This window comes from Myotis davidii, unplaced genomic scaffold (assembly GCF_000327345.1).
Source record: "Myotis davidii unplaced genomic scaffold, ASM32734v1 scaffold247, whole genome shotgun sequence".
Classification (NCBI taxonomy): domain Eukaryota; kingdom Metazoa; phylum Chordata; class Mammalia; order Chiroptera; family Vespertilionidae; genus Myotis; species Myotis davidii.
In genome coordinates this window covers 2,818,756-2,838,308 of record NW_006299593.1, presented here as the reverse complement: position 1 = coordinate 2,838,308, position 19,553 = coordinate 2,818,756, and the positions used below count along the sequence as shown (strand labels likewise).

Genomic DNA, 19,553 nt, shown 5'->3' with positions numbered 1-19,553 from the left:
CCCCAAAATGTCTTCCCTTCAAAAGCCACCCACAACTCAACTTCACTAAAACTTCCAGTCAACAATGGCTTTTTTACAAACTATTAGTCTCCATGTGTTTGGAATTTTTTTCACTCCTTTTAACTAACATTTCAAATTAACCACTTTATTCGCCTTTAAAAAGCAGCCTTCTCTTAAACTTCTCTGATACCACACTCACCCCATTTCCTCCTGTTTTTCTGGTCATTCCTTAGTCTTTGGGTTCTTCCTCTGGCTACCTCCAGGCCCTTGTTCCTGAGCTTGCACCAGGTGGGTGATTTCGTGCACCCTCTGTGCTTCAAATGCACATCTGTATTCTGATGATTTCTTTTTCTGTGGTTCCAGCATAGATCTTTCTTCTGAATTCCAGAAACACACCTAGTCGGCATCTCCTCTTGGGTGTTCAAAATGGCACCTCAAATTACCTTGTCCTGATCTGAAGGTATCTTCTTTCCCCAGATTTTATCCTACATGCCTTATCTTAGCAAATGATGCTACCATCTACCTAGTTCCACAAACCTGAAACCTGGATGCCTGTCTTTCTTGAATCTTCTAATTCCCTCATCCTCTGCATCTAAACATCACCAGGTTATTCAGGTTTCACTAACTGTTTATCAAGTGTTAGCACGTTCCACCATACCTACTGACAGCATTCTACTATAAGCCACTGTAATTTCCAATCTAGATTATTGAACCAGCCTCCTATTATATTCCCCCCAATGAAGCCTCTACATTTTTCAAGTGTTCTCTGAATGAATTCAATCTGATTCCCTCCCATCCTTTGTCCCAGGATAGCTGCCATAGTGTACAAGTCTATTCTAGCCATGTCTTTAGATTTCTACTCCTTGTTCCCAAGTGGCTTCCATACTTTTATTTCCCTGCATAGCTCATTCTTACTCTTGCATTTGCAGCCTTGACAACCTCTACCACCTTTTACCACAACAAGTGTCACCCCATTTCACATAGCTAATTTGTACTCATCCTTAAGGTCTTGTTTGGACATCATTTCCTTCTGGAAACTTCTCTTGACAACCCTTCCCCTCAAAACCAGTTAGGTACCAGTCTTATGTGCCCTCATAATGTTTTTCCCCATCAATGCACATTCACACTGTTTACTAGTTTGTATCCCTCAGTGGCCAGCAGTCTACTCAAGAGCAGGTATGCCTTTTTCACTATTAATCCTCTGTTATGCAGGTGTGTAATAAATTTTTGTGTGAATAATCGTTTTGCCCATGCCTTTAAAAAAATTTTTTTTAATTGTTTTGAGAGAGGAAGGAAGAGGGAGGGAGAGAGAGATAGAAACATCAATGATGAGAATCATTGATAGGCTGCTTCCTATACCCTTGGCCGGAATCAAGCCTGGGACCCATCAGTCCTCAGGCGGATACTCTATCCACTGAGCCAAATCAACTAGGGCTGCTCATACCTTTTTATCTCTTTTATTTGCTCATGTTTCGACACGTGGGGCCTTGGGAAAGTGCTTTCAATTGGCTGCCTATATCCTCCAACCACCTTCTTTACCAAACTTTCACAAGCCAGGCAACATTCCTCAGGGTTCCTCTAAGGCAGCGGTTCTCAACCTATGGGTCGCGACCCCTTTGGGGGTCGAACGACCCTTTCACGGGTCGCCTAAGACCATCGGAAAACACATATATAATTACATATTGTTTTTGTGATTAATCACTATGCTTTATGTTCAATTTGTAACAATGAAATTGGGGGTCACCACTTGAGGAACTGTATTAAAGGGTCTCAGCATTAGGAAGGTTGAGAATCACTGCAGTAACCTAATCACTCCAGAGTCAGGTAGCAAACCTGCACAGCCCCTACATCCCCAAACCCACTGAAATTATTCAAATTCGACAATCACAAATTAACCCGCTTACCCTGCCTCTCCCATTCCTTCCTGCAAATAGCACAATCAGGTTTCTTACTCATGCTTTCCCCTGGCTCCCTCTGCCCCCTGACCCACCCTCCTTCCCGGTGTGGGCTTAAACTGCTTGTGAATGCATTTTAGAATTGGTTTGATATGAAATAATTTGTGCATGTGGCTAAGTGGTTGAGCATAGAACTATGAACGGGAAGATCACAGTTCATTTCCAGATTAGGACACATGCCCAGGTTGCTGGCTCCATCTCAAGTTGTGGGGCATGCACGAGGCAACCAATCAATGGTTCTCTCTCATTGTTGATGTCCTCTCTCTCTCTTTCTCTCTCTCTCTCTCCCTTTCTGAAATATATAAAAATACTTTTTAAGGAAGTATTTTGTACACTTAACAAGAACTGCGAAAATAAATGGTGATGGGGGAATGAAAACTGAGTTTGGGTGGTGGGTATACGGGTTTTTCCGCATTTCTATAACAACATCAACTAGCACACCTTAACGCCCACCACAGAACAAAAGCCTCGGCGAAAATGGGGCTGGAGGAGCGGAAGTAACAACTTGGTCCTCCCCCACATTTCCCCGCTCCATTGGGCCCCTTGAGTCTGGGCTGGCTTTGCGCAGCCGCACTTCTTCAGACTCCGGAACCTTTGCGCGTCGTTTCAACGTTTTCCAGTCGGCAGTGAAAGCGCACTTCCGGCCCCGACGGAAGTTGTTGCTCAGTCGTTTCCGAGGCGTTGTGAGGTAGAGGAGCCTTCCAAATGGATCGCAGCCGCAGCCAAAGCCGCAGCCGCAGCCGCAGTCGCAGCGGCAGCCGCTCCCGCTCCCGCTCCCCTCAGGGGGGTGAGTCTGGAAGCAATTTGGAGGTTCTGGGGCTCGGTAAGAGGCGATTCCCCTCCCCCCTTATTTTCTGTGCGAGGGCCGCGGAGATGCAGGCCCTTTACGCCTGAGCAGGCGAGCGGCGTGTGGGTGGGTGTGGATGGGCAACGAACACCTCCGCCCTCCGGTTCCAAAGCAGGCTTTTTTTCTTTTTTCCCCTTCTAAACTGAAGCTTCGTTCTTTATCAGCTTCCCATCGTAACTTTTTAAAATCGTTGTGACTGGGTAATTTAGAATCAGACCACGGCCCCTTCATTTAATTTCTAGGGTGACCATGTGCAGCCATCCAGCCGTTCCGAGTCCTCATTCCCGGAATTAGACGTTGGGAGTAATAATTACCTAGCTTTAAAAACTGATGTGAGCAATAATGGCACCTTCCACAGCGCTCAGCACGTGATACCGCCTGTAACTTGAGTGCTCAATGTTCGGTTTTTCCAGCTTATAATAGGGAAATGTATATTTTTGAAAAATATGTTTTTGTTGATTTTATTTTTTAATTTTTTACATTGATTTGAGAAAGTAAGGGAGAGGGAGAAACACCTGCTGGCTGCCTCCTGCACACCCCCTCCTATCTCCTAATTGGAATCGACTCTTTATTCCAAACTGGAAGTGAACCAGCAAACCTTTGGTGCATGGGATAACGCTGAACCAACCGAGCCCCAAGGCCAGGTCTATTTTTATGGATTTTCGAGGGAGAGGAACGGAGAGGGTGAGAGAAAAAGCGATTGGTTGCCTCCTGCATGGGCCCCCTACTTGGGATGGAGCCCACAACCTGGGCATGTGCCCCAACCTGAAATTGGGCCAGTGACCTCTTGATGCATGGGATGCGCACATCCAACTGAGCCAAACCGGCCAGGGCATGATCTTTTTAAAAAAATATTTTTATTGATTTTTTTTTTTTTTTTTTTAGAAAGAAAGGCAGGAAGACAGAGGGAGAGGAAAACATTGACTTAAAAGAGGGAAACATCATTTGCCTGCCTCCTGCATGTCCCCTACTGGCAATCTGGGCATGGGCCATGATTGGGAATCAGCCCCGAAAACTTGGTGTGCACCATAGGAAGCCCAACCAACTGAGCCACACCGGCCAGGGGTTGGAAATTCATATTTAGAATTTTCCATCCAGAAAAGTCACCCCCTAAGGTCTCCGGATCTCCCCCCCCCCTCCCTCCGCCCCCCCCCCCCCCCCCCCCCCATAAGTGAGGCAGAGCCATGTACTCTGACTTAGACCCTGGTTCTGCCCCTGGATGGTTTTTACCACCTTCAACTTGTCAAGACGTGATTTTCTTTAAAGTTAAATGAGGCCGGCATCCACATATGGCTATTGAGGATCCCAGTCAGAATAAAGATGTGCCCAATCAGGATTAAGAAGTGCTCTTTAATTGTAGGATACACACCGGATTTCCTTAATTTAGTACAAAGAAATCTAAAAACGTCAATTTCTTTATATTGAGTACTTTTTGAAATAATAGTTTGGAAATATATATATTTAGTCAAATAACATTCTATTAAAATTAATTTCACCTGCTTTTTACTTTTTAATGTGACTACTAGAAATGGCTTGCATTATATTCCTATGAGACAACCCAGTGCCAAATATTTGAGGTAAATTTTGGCTCTGCAATTTTTGTTCCTTGTGTTAGAACATAAGCGGTCCCCGTCCACTTCACCGGAGAAAGAACCCAGTCGCCAGGAGGAAGAACCCACTCACCAGGAAAGGTCTCGGTCCCAGGAGAGAGAGCTGAAAAGGAGCCGCTCTGGGTCCCCGCACGGAAGGCGCTCCAGGTAAGTGCGGAACATGGGTAGAGCTTTACCACGAGTCCGAGAGGAACTAGTTGTTGCCCTTTACTTTGTTTTCATCACTTATAAGGCCATTTACAATGCCATGAAATGGGGGGACTTAAGCCCATCTTATTCTAAACCTAACATTTCCCTGGGTGAATGGGGTTAATAAGTCTCTACTCCTAGAGTTGCCTTTAGGAGTAAATGAGAAATAATGCCAGAAAAGCACTTAACATGATGCTTGGCAAAAATAAGAAATAAGTGTTTGTTTTGTTTTTATTGACTTTTTGGTGATAAAGATTTATTCAAGTATGTAATAAAAAATGTGAGATCTTGGAAGTACCTTAGAATGAACTTGTGATTTCCTAATAAGCATCCATTGCTGTTTAAGTCAACGTTTTGTGTTTATGTGCCGTTGTTAGAAACTGTTTAGTTATATTTTTCTGCCTTGCAGAACATTTTTTAGCCCTAGCTATACTGAGCAAGACTGTATTTTTGCTAACAATTGGGGTAGGTGGAACCTTCTAGCTTATTCTATAGGAAGTGGGCTCGTGGTTCTCTGCAGCCTGACTCTTGTTCAGCCTTTACCTTTCAGGCACTCATGCATATCTGTGCTGATTGACACAGTGACCAGGTATGTCTGTGTTTCTGACATGTTTACTTATTAAATATTAGATCCCCAAGACGACAAAGATCCACATCTCCTTCTCCTTCTCGACTGAAAGAAAGAAGAGATGATGAAAAGAAAGAAACAAAGAGCAAAGAAGGTCAGATAACTGGTAATGTTATTAGAAAATAACTGTAGGAAGAGTGCAGCCTTGTTTAGATAACTTCAGGCATGATAACATTATAAAAGTATAATTTTTGACCATGATAACATTATAAAAGTATTAAGTTGTTTATAGTGTTTATTGCATACTAGAGGCCCGGTGCATGGAAATTCATGCACTGGAGGGGGGTCCCTCAGCCTGGCCTGCCCCCTCTCACAGTCCGGGAGCCCTCGGGGGCAGGAGGTGACCCAGCGATCAGGGGAAAGTGACACCCCATCACACCTCTGCTGCTGCCACTGCTGGCAGCGCAAGCCTTGGCCAGCCCTGGTTACCTGCACCTCAGGCCTGCCCTGGGGGGCTGGGGGGCTGAAGGGACTGGAGGACTCCAGAGGCAGGCACGGCTAGGCCAGACCCGCCTGGGCGGGGGCCCTGCCTTGCTGTGGACCTGCTGCCCCAGTGGGGCTGAGGGGACTCGGCACTGCCATCTTAGAGGGCAGAGCAGTCAATTAGCATCTTCCCTCCTCATTGGCTGTGGGTGTCACCATCTTTGCGACAGTGTGAGGCTCAATTAGCATGGTTTGAGATTTTGTTTTAATTGTACCTTAATGAGTTCCTGGTTATCTATGGTGCTCCTGATGTGGGAAGGACATGTGAGCATATTTTATTTTGGAAGTACCTTCAAAACAAGTGTCATGTCTGATATGAAAGGTGGCCCTGCTTAAAGGCTTCAACATGTCCTTTTAAGAAGTTTCTTCTGTTGGAAGGTGGAGAGCACATTCCTTCCTTGCACCTCAAGTTACATTCTGCCCAAATTGAAGAGAAATTTTTTTTTGTTAGACTCAAATCTTTACCTGATTGTTTTGGGGTTTTTTTTTAAAATATATTTTTTACAGAGAGGAAGGGAGAGGGATAGAGAGTTAGAAACATCGATGAGAGAGAAACATCGATCAGCTGCCTCCTGCACACCTCCTACCGGGGATGTACCCGTAACCAAGGTACATGCCCTTGACCGGAATCGAACCTGGGACCCTTCATTCCGCAGGTCGACGCTCTATCCACTGAGCCAAACCGGTTAGGGCTACCTGATTGTTTTATATGTTTTCTGCTGGTAACATGGAATGACTATTAATCTAGTGCCACCATTCCCTTAATATATAAAATGATAGAGTTTTAAAAATTACCTCTTATTTTTGCAGAGGAAGATTTAGAGGGCAAAACAGAAGAAGAAATAGAAATGATGAAGATAATGGGATTTTCCGCCTTTGACTCAACTAAAGTAAGTACTCGAAGCCAGTTAAGCATTCTGATTTGAATTAATCCATTATGACTGTCCCATTTTCCCATACTTTTCCTATTGCCTGTGTAATTGATACAAGTTTATTCAGTTAAAAGACAATAACTGTCTTTGTGAAGGGATTTGAGGGTACAGAGAAGGAAGCAGTGAGGTGCCATTGAATCCAGGCAGTGTTTGCCTGGGATAAGGTCGAGTTAGATCTTAAAGGGCCAGTACAAAGAAGAGGATGATCAGGAGGAGTTGGTGAAAATGCCCTGTAGACATGAAGTAGCAGTGTATTGTGGGAATTTCAAATTCAGTGGCTGTTAAAAAGATGCTGATGGGCCACTGACTACAGTGAGGCTGGAAATAGAGGTAGGAAGCAAATCATAGTGGACTTTTGCTGCCCTTTGCCATGTTAAGGAATTTAGAGTTGATACTTTGGATGGTAAGAGATAGCAAAGATTTTTTAAAAACCCAAAACCACACAAGAATGATAGGATTATATGTGTGTTTTAGACAGATAACCTAGGGCAGCCTTGGAGCACAGATGGGAGGCATTTGATTGGAGGTAGGGAGAACTGCTGAGTCATGCAAGTGAAAGATGATGAACACATGAACTGAGAGGACGATCCGGAATATTGAGAAGCATTTAGGAGCCAGAGTTCGTAGTAGTGGGAGTGAGCAGTCAGTGGTGACTGAGGTGACAGGCTGAAAGACTGGGTGGCAGGGTTAACCAAGAAAGGATAATGGGAAGAAGAAGTGCTATGAAACAGAAGAAAACTCAGCTGCCGGAGAGAGATGACATTGGGTAGCTACACACATATCTCTAAGCTCAGAGAGGAGTGATTTGGAGGTGAATGCTATAATACTGGAAAGAATAAGGGAAAGGGGAGGGATTGTGGACAGGGAGCTGAAGTCGGGGATTATAGGGAGGGTGAGGGGAGAGAGTAGAGGAATAGGGAGACGGGTAATGAGAAATAGGGGAAAGAAGTGTTGGAGTGGGAAACAGACAGGAGAGGAGGGGGGTTGAGGGAGCTAGTAAGGATAGACAGAAGGAAAGTATATGTGGAGAGAGAATATATTTTTTAAACTTTCTTTTATATCTGTTTAATTCCATAAATGGAAATTGAGAATATTGAGAAAAATAGTGAGTTGTGAAAGTAGGGTAATTTCACATGCTTTAGGAGTTGCTAACTGATGTGATAGTGTAGGGCGCACATATTTGTGTGTTTTGTGTGTGTGTTTTATTTTTTTATTATTTTTTATTAATCCTGACACAAGTATATTTTTTTCCATTGACTTTTAGAGAGAGTGGAAGGGAGAGGAGAGGCCCCCACCAGGGCCAGTGATCAAGCATGCAACCTAGGTTTGTTTGGAATCAAACCCAGGACCTTTCAGTCCAGTCTGATGTTCTGTCCACTGAGCCAAACAGGGCATGTGTGTGTTTTAAATGACAGTGTATAAACTAAGAGGAGTACTGAGGCATGACTATTTTGAAGTGAAAAATTTAAGGCCTGCTGGAGTGGCTCAGTGGGCATCATCCTCTGCACTTAATGGTTGCTGGTTCGATTGTGGTCAGGACACAAGCAGGCTTACAGGCTCCTTTCTGATGTGCAGAAAGCAGCTGATCGGTGTTCTGCTGGAGCATTAATGTTTCTATCTTCTTCCTTCCTCACTCTCTAAAAATAAATAGACTATTCTTGTAAAAAATACGTTAACTATAAATATTGTTTTGAATATTGTATTATTTGTTTACATGTGACTATAAAAAAGTGAACAGAGTTGTAATACTTGGGAGCTCATGGGATATCATCAGGATCTGAAAATTCTTTCTCTCATTGGGCTACCTCATTCTTAGATGCATCTTGCCATGTAAGTCTGTCTATAGGATCCAGTTCTTTTGATCAAGGCATATTTAATGTATCCTTCCTGTTTTTATCATTTGTTTATTGCTTTTCTCCAGGGAAAAAGATTGGTTGGCTGTGTAAATGCCTATGCCGTAAATATATCTCAGAAATACAGGTACGCATAATCCCCATTTCTGTGTTTGAACCAATGTATAAATTATGTCCTTTGGAAAGAATTTATTATAGGATAATTGTGTTTGTAAGAAATGTAGCAATTTTCCATACAGTCCCTTGTTTTAATCTTCCTTGCTTATGATCTGGATTTTAATTTCCAATTTATAGGTAGACTAATAGCTATTATAGAGAAGGGTAATTAGCTTAAATGGTTTAGAACTGTATAGATACAGTGGGGCCTTGACTTACGAGTTTAATTCGTTCCGAGACCGAGCTCGTTAAGGAGCTCGTTAGCTCAAATTACTCTATGAACTCAATGCAAAAAATCTGCGGAGAGACAGCTGGTATCTCAAAAAAACTCGTTTAGTAGGGACACTTGTAAGTCAAGGCCCCACTGTAGTTCTTTCTTCAAAACGTGAGTTTTTAGTCTTTAGAGTTTATTTTTATTATAATTAAATATTTTTCTTTTAAATCTTTTTTTACTGACTTTAGAGAGAGAGAAGAGGAGAAGAGAAGAGAGAGAGAGAGAGAAGCACGAGAGAGAAATGATAGGCGGTATCGTTCACGCACCCCGACCAGGGACCGATACCGCGGCTCAAGCATGCGCTACGACCGGGACTCATACCGGAGACACCACAGTTCACGGGACTACGCTCATTCAGCTGAGCCACACCGGCCAAGGCTAAAATTATAGATTTAAAATAGATCTCTCCTGAATTACTCACCTAGATTGATTATGTAAGGATTTTAACTGTAAATACATTCTTCTGTTAAGTGGAAACATTTTATTAATACCACAGGACAAACCAATTCGTACTTAAAATCTTACTGAATTCCTAATGAATTAGAAAGTCAGGAAGACATCTTCAAACATTGCCTTTCTCTCTACCTTTATCACTGATAAAAGACTAACATTCCAATTAATTTAGACTATGAATAATGTGATTTGATAATGCTGGTGAGTTAAGGAACCAGAATCATCATTGACATTCCTTTGTAAAGTTACCTTCAAATAAAGTGTTATGGAGAAAACCAGTATGCAATCCGATTTACTTGACAAGTACCTGTTTTGAGCTCTGCTCTATTTCCTTAAACTAAGTGTTTAGTGTTACCTAAAATAAATATATTTTTGAATTGATTTTTTAAAGTCTGTGGAATCTTCCCAAATAATTACGAAAGTATATTATTATACTTCTATTTGGATTTTACAGTAAGTAGTCTAAAATACTTTTGCTTATTTTGAAAGTGAAGTAATATCATCTTACTGTACATTAAATAATCTTGAATACTTCTTACCCTATCCTTTGCCATCTTAAAGGCGATTCAGGTGTAATCTGTAAAGCATGTGAGGATTATTTTTATTTTTTAAAAAGCGAGAGACATTGATTTCTTGTTCCACTTATAAATTGATTAATTCTTGTATGTGCCCTGACTAGGGATCAAACCCTCAAACTTGGCATATAGGGGCGACGCTCTAACCAACTGAGCTACCTGACCAGGGCCATGATTATTTTTTCATAAGAGGAGTCCAGAATTTTTTTAAAAAAATAAACATTGAATTTTTTTCTTCTTGTCATAGGCAGGACATGAATTGCAAAGGTGGATTCAACAGACCTTTGGATTTCATTGCGTGAGAATTGAAATGTTGAAGAATGGTTGTTTTTTCCTTCATCTTGATCAGAAGAGTGGATTTTGTTTTGTTTTTTGTATTTCAAATGCATCAAAACAGGATCACAGTCCTTTGTAAAGTAAGAAAATTTTACCTGTGATGTGTGCAGTTCGCTTACCTTGCCTCAAGAATGTTGAATATTTCATTTTTTTCTTTTAGGAAGTATTTGGGGCAATCATCAACCCCATTTTTTTTTTCTTTTTCCTTTTTTTTGTCTTTATTCCTGTGGAAGCTGTATATGTTTTCTTCTTGGGTGCTTGATAGGACTTCTTAAAACACTTAAAAGTAATTTGGATGTAAGCTTCTCAAATAAAGCGATATTTCTACCCTCTTGTATTTTATAATACCATATTGTATTACTACATGAAAGTATCACCCTATAAATTTCCTTTTTTCATACATAGATTTAGATATCATGATTCTTAGTTAAAAAATTAGAAGAATGAAAAAGCATAACTGGATTTGTGCATCTTAGTTTTTTCCCTCAATATCATTTATTTACCCCCCATTTTATTTTTAAAATATATTTTTATTGATTTCAGAGAGGAAGGGAGAAGGAAAGAGAGGTAGAAACATCAATGATCAGAGAGAATTATTGTTGGGCTGGCTCCTGCACGCCCTGACCAGGAATTGAACCGTGAACTCCTGATTCACAGGTCGATGCTCAACCACTAAGCCATGCCAGCAGGGCTTTCCCCCCATTTTAAAAGCAATACATGCTTATTATCTAAAAAAAAAAAAAAAAAAGAAAGAAACAACAGAAGAAACCAAACAGTAAAGGAAAAGCCAAAATCACCTGTAAAACCTACCCCCAGAAACTCAGTGTTAATATTTTGGTATATATCTTTCCAGGATCTAATGGGTATATATTTCTTACTCCCAACCATGAGATCAGAATGCAGTTCTCTTTTGCTAATCCTGTGCTGTGAATATCTTTTTAATATTCTTACATATTCTTTGGAAATTTAGCTTTTAGGAGGTACTTGGTTGTACCATAATATATTATTAACTATTTACTTACTTGGTGAACATTAGCTTCCCTCCCATGATTTGCTATAAGTAGTATCCCTGTTACATATATCTTTCTGTACTTGTTGCATTATTTCCTCAGGTTCAGTTCTTAGATGTGAGATAAAGGGGTGTATGTGCATGTTTTAAGGGTTTTGATACATATATATGGCTAGAAAGGTAACAACTGATTCTGACCAGTAAAGTGTGAGCCTTCCCATTTTATACACCACCAATATTGTACAGAATGTGCTTAGTTTTTTGGGATTTTTTTTAATTTATTTATAGAGAGGAAGAAGTGGGGGAGAGAGAGAAACATCGATGGGAAAGGCTGCCTCCTGCACACCTCCTGCTGGTAATTGAGCTCAGCATGTGCCCTGACAGAATCGAACCAGCAACCTTTTGGTTGCTAGGGATGATGCCCAACCAACTGAGCCACAGAGGCCAGGGCCATAATAATTTATTTAAAGCTCCCAATCTGATAAGTAAAATATTGGTATTTGCTTTTAATTTCTAAGGAGAAAGAACATTTTAAAAACATGTTTGCCAAATATATTTCTTTTGTAAAGCGCTAATTTCAAATCTTGAATCCATTGGTGTTTTGGCAAGCTTTTTTTCTTATTTGAAGGATGCTCTTTTAATATTGAAGATAATAACCATTACCCATTCTGTTTCACATCTCCTTGATATTTGAGGCTCTGGTTATATTTTAAATTTTGGTTGTTTTTTGTGGGGTTTTCTGAGTAATACAAACACCTGGGACATAATTTGGACAGGACAAAGGACATAGGGATGAACTAATTGTGTATCCTTTCAGAGATTCTGTATGTACACAATGCATCTTCTTATTCAAATGTAAGCACATTTTACACACTATTTTGCACCTAACCTTTTTTCACTTACTTGTAAATCTTAACATTGTTTCTTCCTTTTTAAAAAAAGAAAAATATTTTTATTGATTTCAGAGAGAAAGGGAGAGGGAGAGATAGAAACATCAATGATGAGAGAGAATCATTGATCAGCTGCCTCCTGCACGCACCCTACTGGGGATTGAGCCCGCAATCCAGGCATGTGCCCTAGACCGGAATCAAAGCTGGGACCCTTCAGTCCACAGGCTGATGCTTTGTTCACTGACCCAACTGGCTAGGGCTTAACACTGTTTCTTAGAGGTACAGGTAATACTGTCTTTTTTTTTTTTAATCATGAAATATGGTTTATTCCAGAAAGTCCAAGAGAAATATTAATACAATTCACAGTCTCCATGTGGCTTCTGTATATCCTTAGTTATAAGACTGTTCAGCTAGTTTTCAGTGTGTTCGCACTGATGATGGTTCTATAGTTTAGTTGTAATTTTGATGTGGTCCTAGGAGGAGATGAACACATTTACCCACTCCACCATCTTGACTGGAAGTTCTGCCGCCTTTTTTTTTCTTTTTTTAATCCTCACCTAAGAATATTTTTCCCATTGATATTTAGAGAGAGAGTGCAAGAGAGGGAAGGGGGAAGAGAGAGAAACATCAATGTGAGACTCAACTGGTTGCCTCCCATACTCGCCCTGACTAGGACCAGGGATAGAACCTGCAAGCGAGGTACATGCTCCTGACTGGGAATCAAACTCAAGGTTCACGGACCATTGCCCTAACCACTAAGCAAAACTGGCCAGGGCTCTGCTGCCTTTTTTTTTTAAATGTTAATCCTCACCCAAGAATTTGGTAGGGGTTTTTTCATTGATTTTTAGAGAGAGATGTGAGGGAGACATCAATTGGGTTGCTTCCCATATGTGCCCAATGGGGGATCAAACCCATAACCTGGATATGTGCCCTGACCTAGAATCGAACTCACAACCCTTCTGTGTATGGGATGAAACTCTAACCAACTGAGCCACACTGGCCAAGGCTTTTTTTTTTTTCTTTTAATGGCACCAATTATATAGTCCACTTAATGATAGACTATAATTTTTTTTAATGCCCCATTGATGGACATTCAAGTTGTTTCTTTTACTATTTTAAAAAATTCTATAATCACTATCCTTGTATGTACATGATTTTATGTGTCTTTTTAAAAAATATATATTTTTACTGATTTTTAAAGTGAGGATAGGAGTAGGGAGAGAGAATCATTGATGAAACGGAAACATCAATCAGTTGCCTCCTACTGGGGATTGAGCCTACCACCTGGGCATGTGCCCCGATTAGGAATCGAACCAGCGATCTCTTGGTGCCTGGGTTGATTGATGTTCACCACTGACCCACACCAGCTGGGCTGTTTTGTCTTTTTAAATGTTTTTATTGAGCCCAACCAGAGTGGCTCAGTGCATGGTAATGACCTATGAACCAGGAGGTCATGGTTCTGTTCCCTGTCAGGGCATGTGCCAGGGTTGCGGGCTCGATCCCCATTGTGGGGCGTGCAGGAGGCAGCCAATAGATGATTCTCTGTCATCATTAATGCTTTTGTCCTGTCTTCCTCTCCCTTCCTTTCTGAAATCAATAAAAATATATTTTAAAAGGACAAATATAAGTGTTTTTGTTTATATTAGAGAGAAAGGCTGAGGGATAGTGATAGAAACATCGAAGAGAAACATTGACTGCCTTCAGCACAACCCATGTTGGGGATTAAGCCCGCAACCCAGGCATGTGCCCTGATTGGGAATCAAATTGGTTGACCACTTGGTGCATGGGTCAAGTCTCAACCACTGAACTACACTGGCCTGGCTGATATTATGTCTTTAGCTGGATTTTTAAATTCTTCATGGCATCTGAGATTTGACCACCTATTATAGTTCTTTTTAAATTTTTTTATTTTTAATTATTTTTTTTTTATTTTTAGAGAGAGATGAAGGGAGAAGGAAAGAAACATCTATGAGAGAGTGAAACACTCATCAGCTGCCTCCTGCACTCCCCCTACCAGGGATTGTACCTGAAATACAGGCATGTGCCCTGACTGTGAATCAAATCGTCAATCTTTTGGTGCAAGGGATGATGCCCAGCCAACTGAGCCACACTGTCCAGAGCTATTGTAGGTCTTTAAAAGCTTTCCTGGCAGGTTATTCCATATAAAGAAAATAGTAGTATGACTGCATTGCATAATACAGTGTACAGAGCACCTTGGTTCATTTAATCCCTATGAAATACAGCAGGTATTATTATTTCCATTTCTCAGATGAGAAAGCTTTTCAGACCATAAAGGCAGAAATTATTGTTGTTTATACTACAGGTTGCCTTCAGTGCTTAAATATTTGAATGTGCTACATTAGCTGCACAACTTGTACCCATTGCATGAGTGTTACTGCCTTAGATTATTTTGCTTGGACTTTTACAAACTGAGCTAAATAGACTCCCATACCCCCACTCACCAAAATACTCATGTATCTAAATTACCCACAACAAGGACTCTTTCTGACCATATATGTGCATACCCAATAGTTTGAATATGGAAGCTAAAAATTACAGGATAAAATATAACCCAAACTAAATTACAGGTCTGGATTGTCATCTTAGTGTGGTGTCTGTGGAAATTTGACTTGAGATCCTCAAGGTAGCATGGTTTGTAAATAAATAACCTGATATTATCTGGTAGGTCAATAGGTTCATGCTCCATCAACTAACACCAAAGAAATAGGGGAGGGAATCTTTCAAAACCTAAGATAAGACACCTCTGATCCTAAGAGAAGTCTTCGTTTGAAGAGTCTTTTATCTATCAGGTTATATAACAGGTTGCTGCCCCTCAATGGGCATAAATTATGCCAAATGTATTTTCAAGTATCTAAATGTTATGAATGTTTCAGGGCTCAATCCCTAGTCTAGAGAGACCTCTATTTGACTTCAAAATCTTTAGTCATGGCTCTCAAATTTATACTTCCAGCTTGACCATTTTACTGAATTCCAGGCTTGTATATGCACCTAGATCAGCTGTGGGCAAACTACGGCCCGCGGGCCAGATTCGGCCCGTTTGAAATGAATAAAACTATTGAAAAAAAAGACCGTACCCTTTTATGTAATGATGTTTACTTTGAATTTATATTAGTTCACACAAACACTCCATCCATGCTTTTGTTCCAGCCCTCCGGTCCAGTTTAAGAACCCATTGTGGCCCTCGAGTCAAAAAGTTTGCCCACCCCTGACCTAGATTATTAGGCACCTCAAATTTAAAATTAACTGAACTCTCATTTCCCTGCCCAGCCTTCTTTGAGGTTTTCCCATCTCAGTAAATGGCTGGCTCCTTCACTCACTTCTTTGGTCAGACCAAAAGCCTTAGGGTCATCCTTAACTCCTCTTTTTCTCCTGTGCTCCATATCTGATTCATTGGCCAATTCTTTTGACCCTAAGAGTATATTTCGAATCCACTTCTTTTCCCTTAATTCTCATTCAAGGATTTTTAGAGTGTGGAAGGGCAGGAGAAATAAGGGGGGAGAGAGAGTGTGCGTGTGCGCGCTCTTGAGAAACATCGTTTTGAGAGAGACACATCACTTGGTTGTCTCCCAAATGTACCTCATCCAGGGCCTGGGGTAAAGCCTTCAACCTAGATACATTCCCTTCACTGGGAATTGAACCCATAACCCTTCGGTTCATGGACCAACACTCCAACCACTTAGCCACACCAGCCAGGGCTTCAATCTAATTTTTTCAGATTTATCGAAGTGTAATTGACATGAAATTATAAGGCATTGCAAATATACATTGTAGTGATTTGATATATGTTGAAACTTATAACGTATATAACCTAAGCCATCGCTCTTGCCTGGACTACTCTGGTGGCCTCCTGATAACTCCCCTTCTCTTGCTCCCTCCGTTTATCCTCCATCCAGCAGCCGAGGTGAACCTTTTAAAATGTGCATCAATCGTGTTGCTCCTGCCTCTGGTGATTTTCTGTGATTTAGAACAAGTCTAGGTCTTACTGTGGTCCACAAGCCTGAAGTCTGGACCCTGTCATCCCACAGCCCCCCCTCATCCTGCTGCCCTCAGCCACGCTGCTGGCCTCCTCGCTGTTCCTTCAGAACAAGTGTGCGTCTACCTAAGGGTCTTCCCACTTGTTCCTCCTGGAATGTTCCTCCTCCCCTACAAATACCCTCTTCCCTCCCTACCCCAGAAACCACGTTCTGTCTCTAAAGATGTGTCTAATGTGGACATTTTCATATAAATGGATATTTCATGTGAGTGGAATTATACAATAATTTAGTCTTTTGTGTCTGACTTGTTTCACTTAGCATAATGTTTCTCCTGCTTTACTTTTTTTTTTAACATTTAAAAATTGAGAAAAAAGTAACCCTCTTAAAGTATACCATTTCAGTGGTTTTTAGTATACTCAAGACTTATGCATCCATCACCAGAATTCCAAAAAAAAATTTTCATCACCACAAAGATAAACTGCACACATTTAATAGTCATTCCTCATCCCTCCCCACCCCAGAAACCACTAATGTATTTTCTGTCTCTAAAAATGTGTCTGATGTGGACATTTTCATATAAATGGATATTTCATGGAATGGAATTACACAATAATTTGGTCTTTAGTGTCTGGTTTGTTCCAGCATAATGTTTTCAAGATTCATGCTATAACATGTATCAGTACTTTGTCACTTTTTATGGTTGAATAATATTCTGTTCTATCACATAGCACTTTTTTTTTTATTGATTTTTTACAGAGAGGAAGGGAGAGAGATAGAGAGCCAGAAACATCGATGGGAGAGAAACATTGATCAGCTGCCTCCTGCACATCCCCCACTGGGGATGTCCCCTCAACCCAGGCACATGCCCTTGACCGGGACGGAACCCGGGACCCCTCAGTCCACAGGCCGACGCTCTATCCACTGAGCCAAACCGGTTTCGGCCACATTTTTATTAATGTATCAGTTGCTGGGCATTTTGACTATTATGAATAGTGCTGGTATGGACATTCTTATACAAGTTTTTGTATGAATATGTTTTTTATTCTCGGGTGTATAACTAGAGGTGGAATGGCAGTGGGTCACATAATAATTCTGTTTAATTTTTTGAAATACTGTCAAACTGTTTTCCAAACGGCTGCACTCTTATATTCCCACCAGCAATGTATGAGGGTTCAGTTTTCCACATGCTCTGCAAACTTTCCTTTTCCTTGTAGCTTCTCACTGCCTTACACACACTATATTCATTTGTTACTCTATAGTTCTCCAAGTCTTGTTTGCTACTGTAGACCCACACCATACAGACTGGCACAGAGTAAAGCAGTCAATATCTGTTGATTTTGTGACCTTTTTACACTTGGCCACTTCCCTTCATTTTTATGTTAACCTTCACTTACCTAAGTAATAGACACGTTATCTTTTTGTTAATCCTTACCTGAGGATATTTTTCAATTGATTTTTAGAAAGAGTGGAAGGGAGAGGGAGAGAGAGAGAGAAACACCAGTATGAGAGAGACATCAATTGGTTGCCTCCTGCATGCATTCGAACCATGGCGGGGAACCTGCAACTGAAGTACGTGCCCTTAATTGGAATCGAAACCAGGACCATTCAGTCTGAGGCTGATGCTCTATCCACTGAGCCAAACCGTCTAGGGCTAGACACATTTTCCCTGTGAAAATTTTAAAACATTATGACAAAGGTAAATCCCATTTGCACAGTACCCCTCATCCTGGTCCTATTGTCCTTTCTTTGCACCATATCTTTTCAGACCTTTATCTGTGCATGCATATGAGTAACAAAGAGTTCAAAATGAGGAAAATACATTGGGATTTTTAAAGTGTAAATATATGCTGTAGGATCATTTTACAACTAAGTATTATTTTTTCATTTATTTTTTATTGTTGACAGTACAGTGAAACCTCAATCTAACAGACTAATAATTCAGGCAAGGTATCTGTTAGTCTGTTTTATAATAAAGTAGGTTTTCCAAATGTATATGTTAAAACATTAATTAGCTTACCTATTTTTACTTGTGTAAACACATTTGTGTAATTAAAATTAAGTTTGTATGAAAAGTTAAATATCACAGTAAAGTTTTCTATATGTATTGCAATAATTTTAAATTTATATTGAATAGGTCTAGTAAATGCATGCATTCACCAGTTACCAGGAGTAAATAAATGCACGTAACTGGGGTGTGGCTTAATGTATGTTAGAACATCAGTTAAATATGTAGAATATAGTTGTACATATGTAATACTTATTTATGTTGGCAAAATTACTAATGTTCCAACATATGGCCTAAAAATAACAGTGAACCCAGCTGGTGTCGCTCAGTGGTTGAGAGTCAACCTATGAACCAGGAGGTCACAATTTGATTCCCAATCAGGGCATATGCCCAGTTTGGGGGCTCAATCCCCAGGGTGGGTCGTGCAGGAGGCAACTGATCAGTGGTTCTCTCTCATCAATGTTTCTATCTCTCCCTCTCCCTGTGCTCTGAAATTAATAAAAATATTTTTCTTTTAAAAAAATGAATGGAAAAAATATCTTCAAAGATTACCAAAAAATAAAAACTAACAGTGAATTAATAATAGAAGAATTCATTAATTTAATTTTAAGCAGATCTTAGTTAAAAAGAATTTTAAAATTAACAGAGTGTTACTTTTCACATATGACATATGGACCAGAATTTTGTCCAGTAAATTGAAGTCCATTAAATCAGGTTCACAAAATTGAGGGGATGGCTGGAAACTTAGCAAGCCAAAATAAAATGAACAATGGTAGTCATTAGCTTTTTTAGAAAGTGTTTAGCAGCCAACATTTTATTGAATTTCAAGCCTTTGAATACTATTACCATGTTTACTGAACAATTTGTGACATCACATGCAAAAATAGGGTTACCAAGACTCACTGTGGGTATCTAAATTTGAGTTCATTAAAATGAAATGTACTTTCTCAGTCCAGTAAGCACATTGCAAGTGCTTAGTAATCACACAGAACTACTGGCTACCATATGGGACAGTGCAGATGGAATATGCCCATCATTGCAGAAAGCTCTATCAGATAGATTTGGTCTAGAATACTGGACTGTCAATATTAAAACCATGTCAAAGGTTTTATTCCCTTAAAGGTGAACCCATGTAAAGAACAGTAAAGATAATAGAGCCAGAGTACAAATTAGGTGATGATTTGCCAATCACCTAAAATGATAGGTTGAGTCATATTTCAAGCAATGTGGATCTAATTGCTTGGTGGCATTTTTTTTTTTAAAGGCATAGTACAGTTCTTTCCCCAAACAGAGCCTGAAATTCGTCCCAGGTTCAGGGTACAGATATAAAAAAGCAAAGTCTCAAACAACAAAAATCCATGTT

General features: G+C 40.3%; 1 protein-coding gene across 1 annotated transcript; it reads left to right on the top strand.

Moving 5' to 3' along the window:
• Positions 1-2,587: 2,587 nt before the first annotated feature.
• LOC102772256 (U4/U6.U5 small nuclear ribonucleoprotein 27 kDa protein-like) lies at positions 2,588-9,761 on the top strand. Its single transcript, XM_006775315.2, has 6 exons — positions 2,588-2,778; positions 4,418-4,559; positions 5,232-5,335; positions 6,523-6,602; positions 8,566-8,624; positions 9,116-9,761. The coding sequence occupies exons 1-6, from the start codon at positions 2,661-2,663 to the stop codon at positions 9,315-9,317; spliced, it is 705 nt and encodes a 234-aa protein (XP_006775378.2). The 5' UTR covers positions 2,588-2,660; the 3' UTR covers positions 9,318-9,761.
• Positions 9,762-19,553: the final 9,792 nt, after the last annotated feature.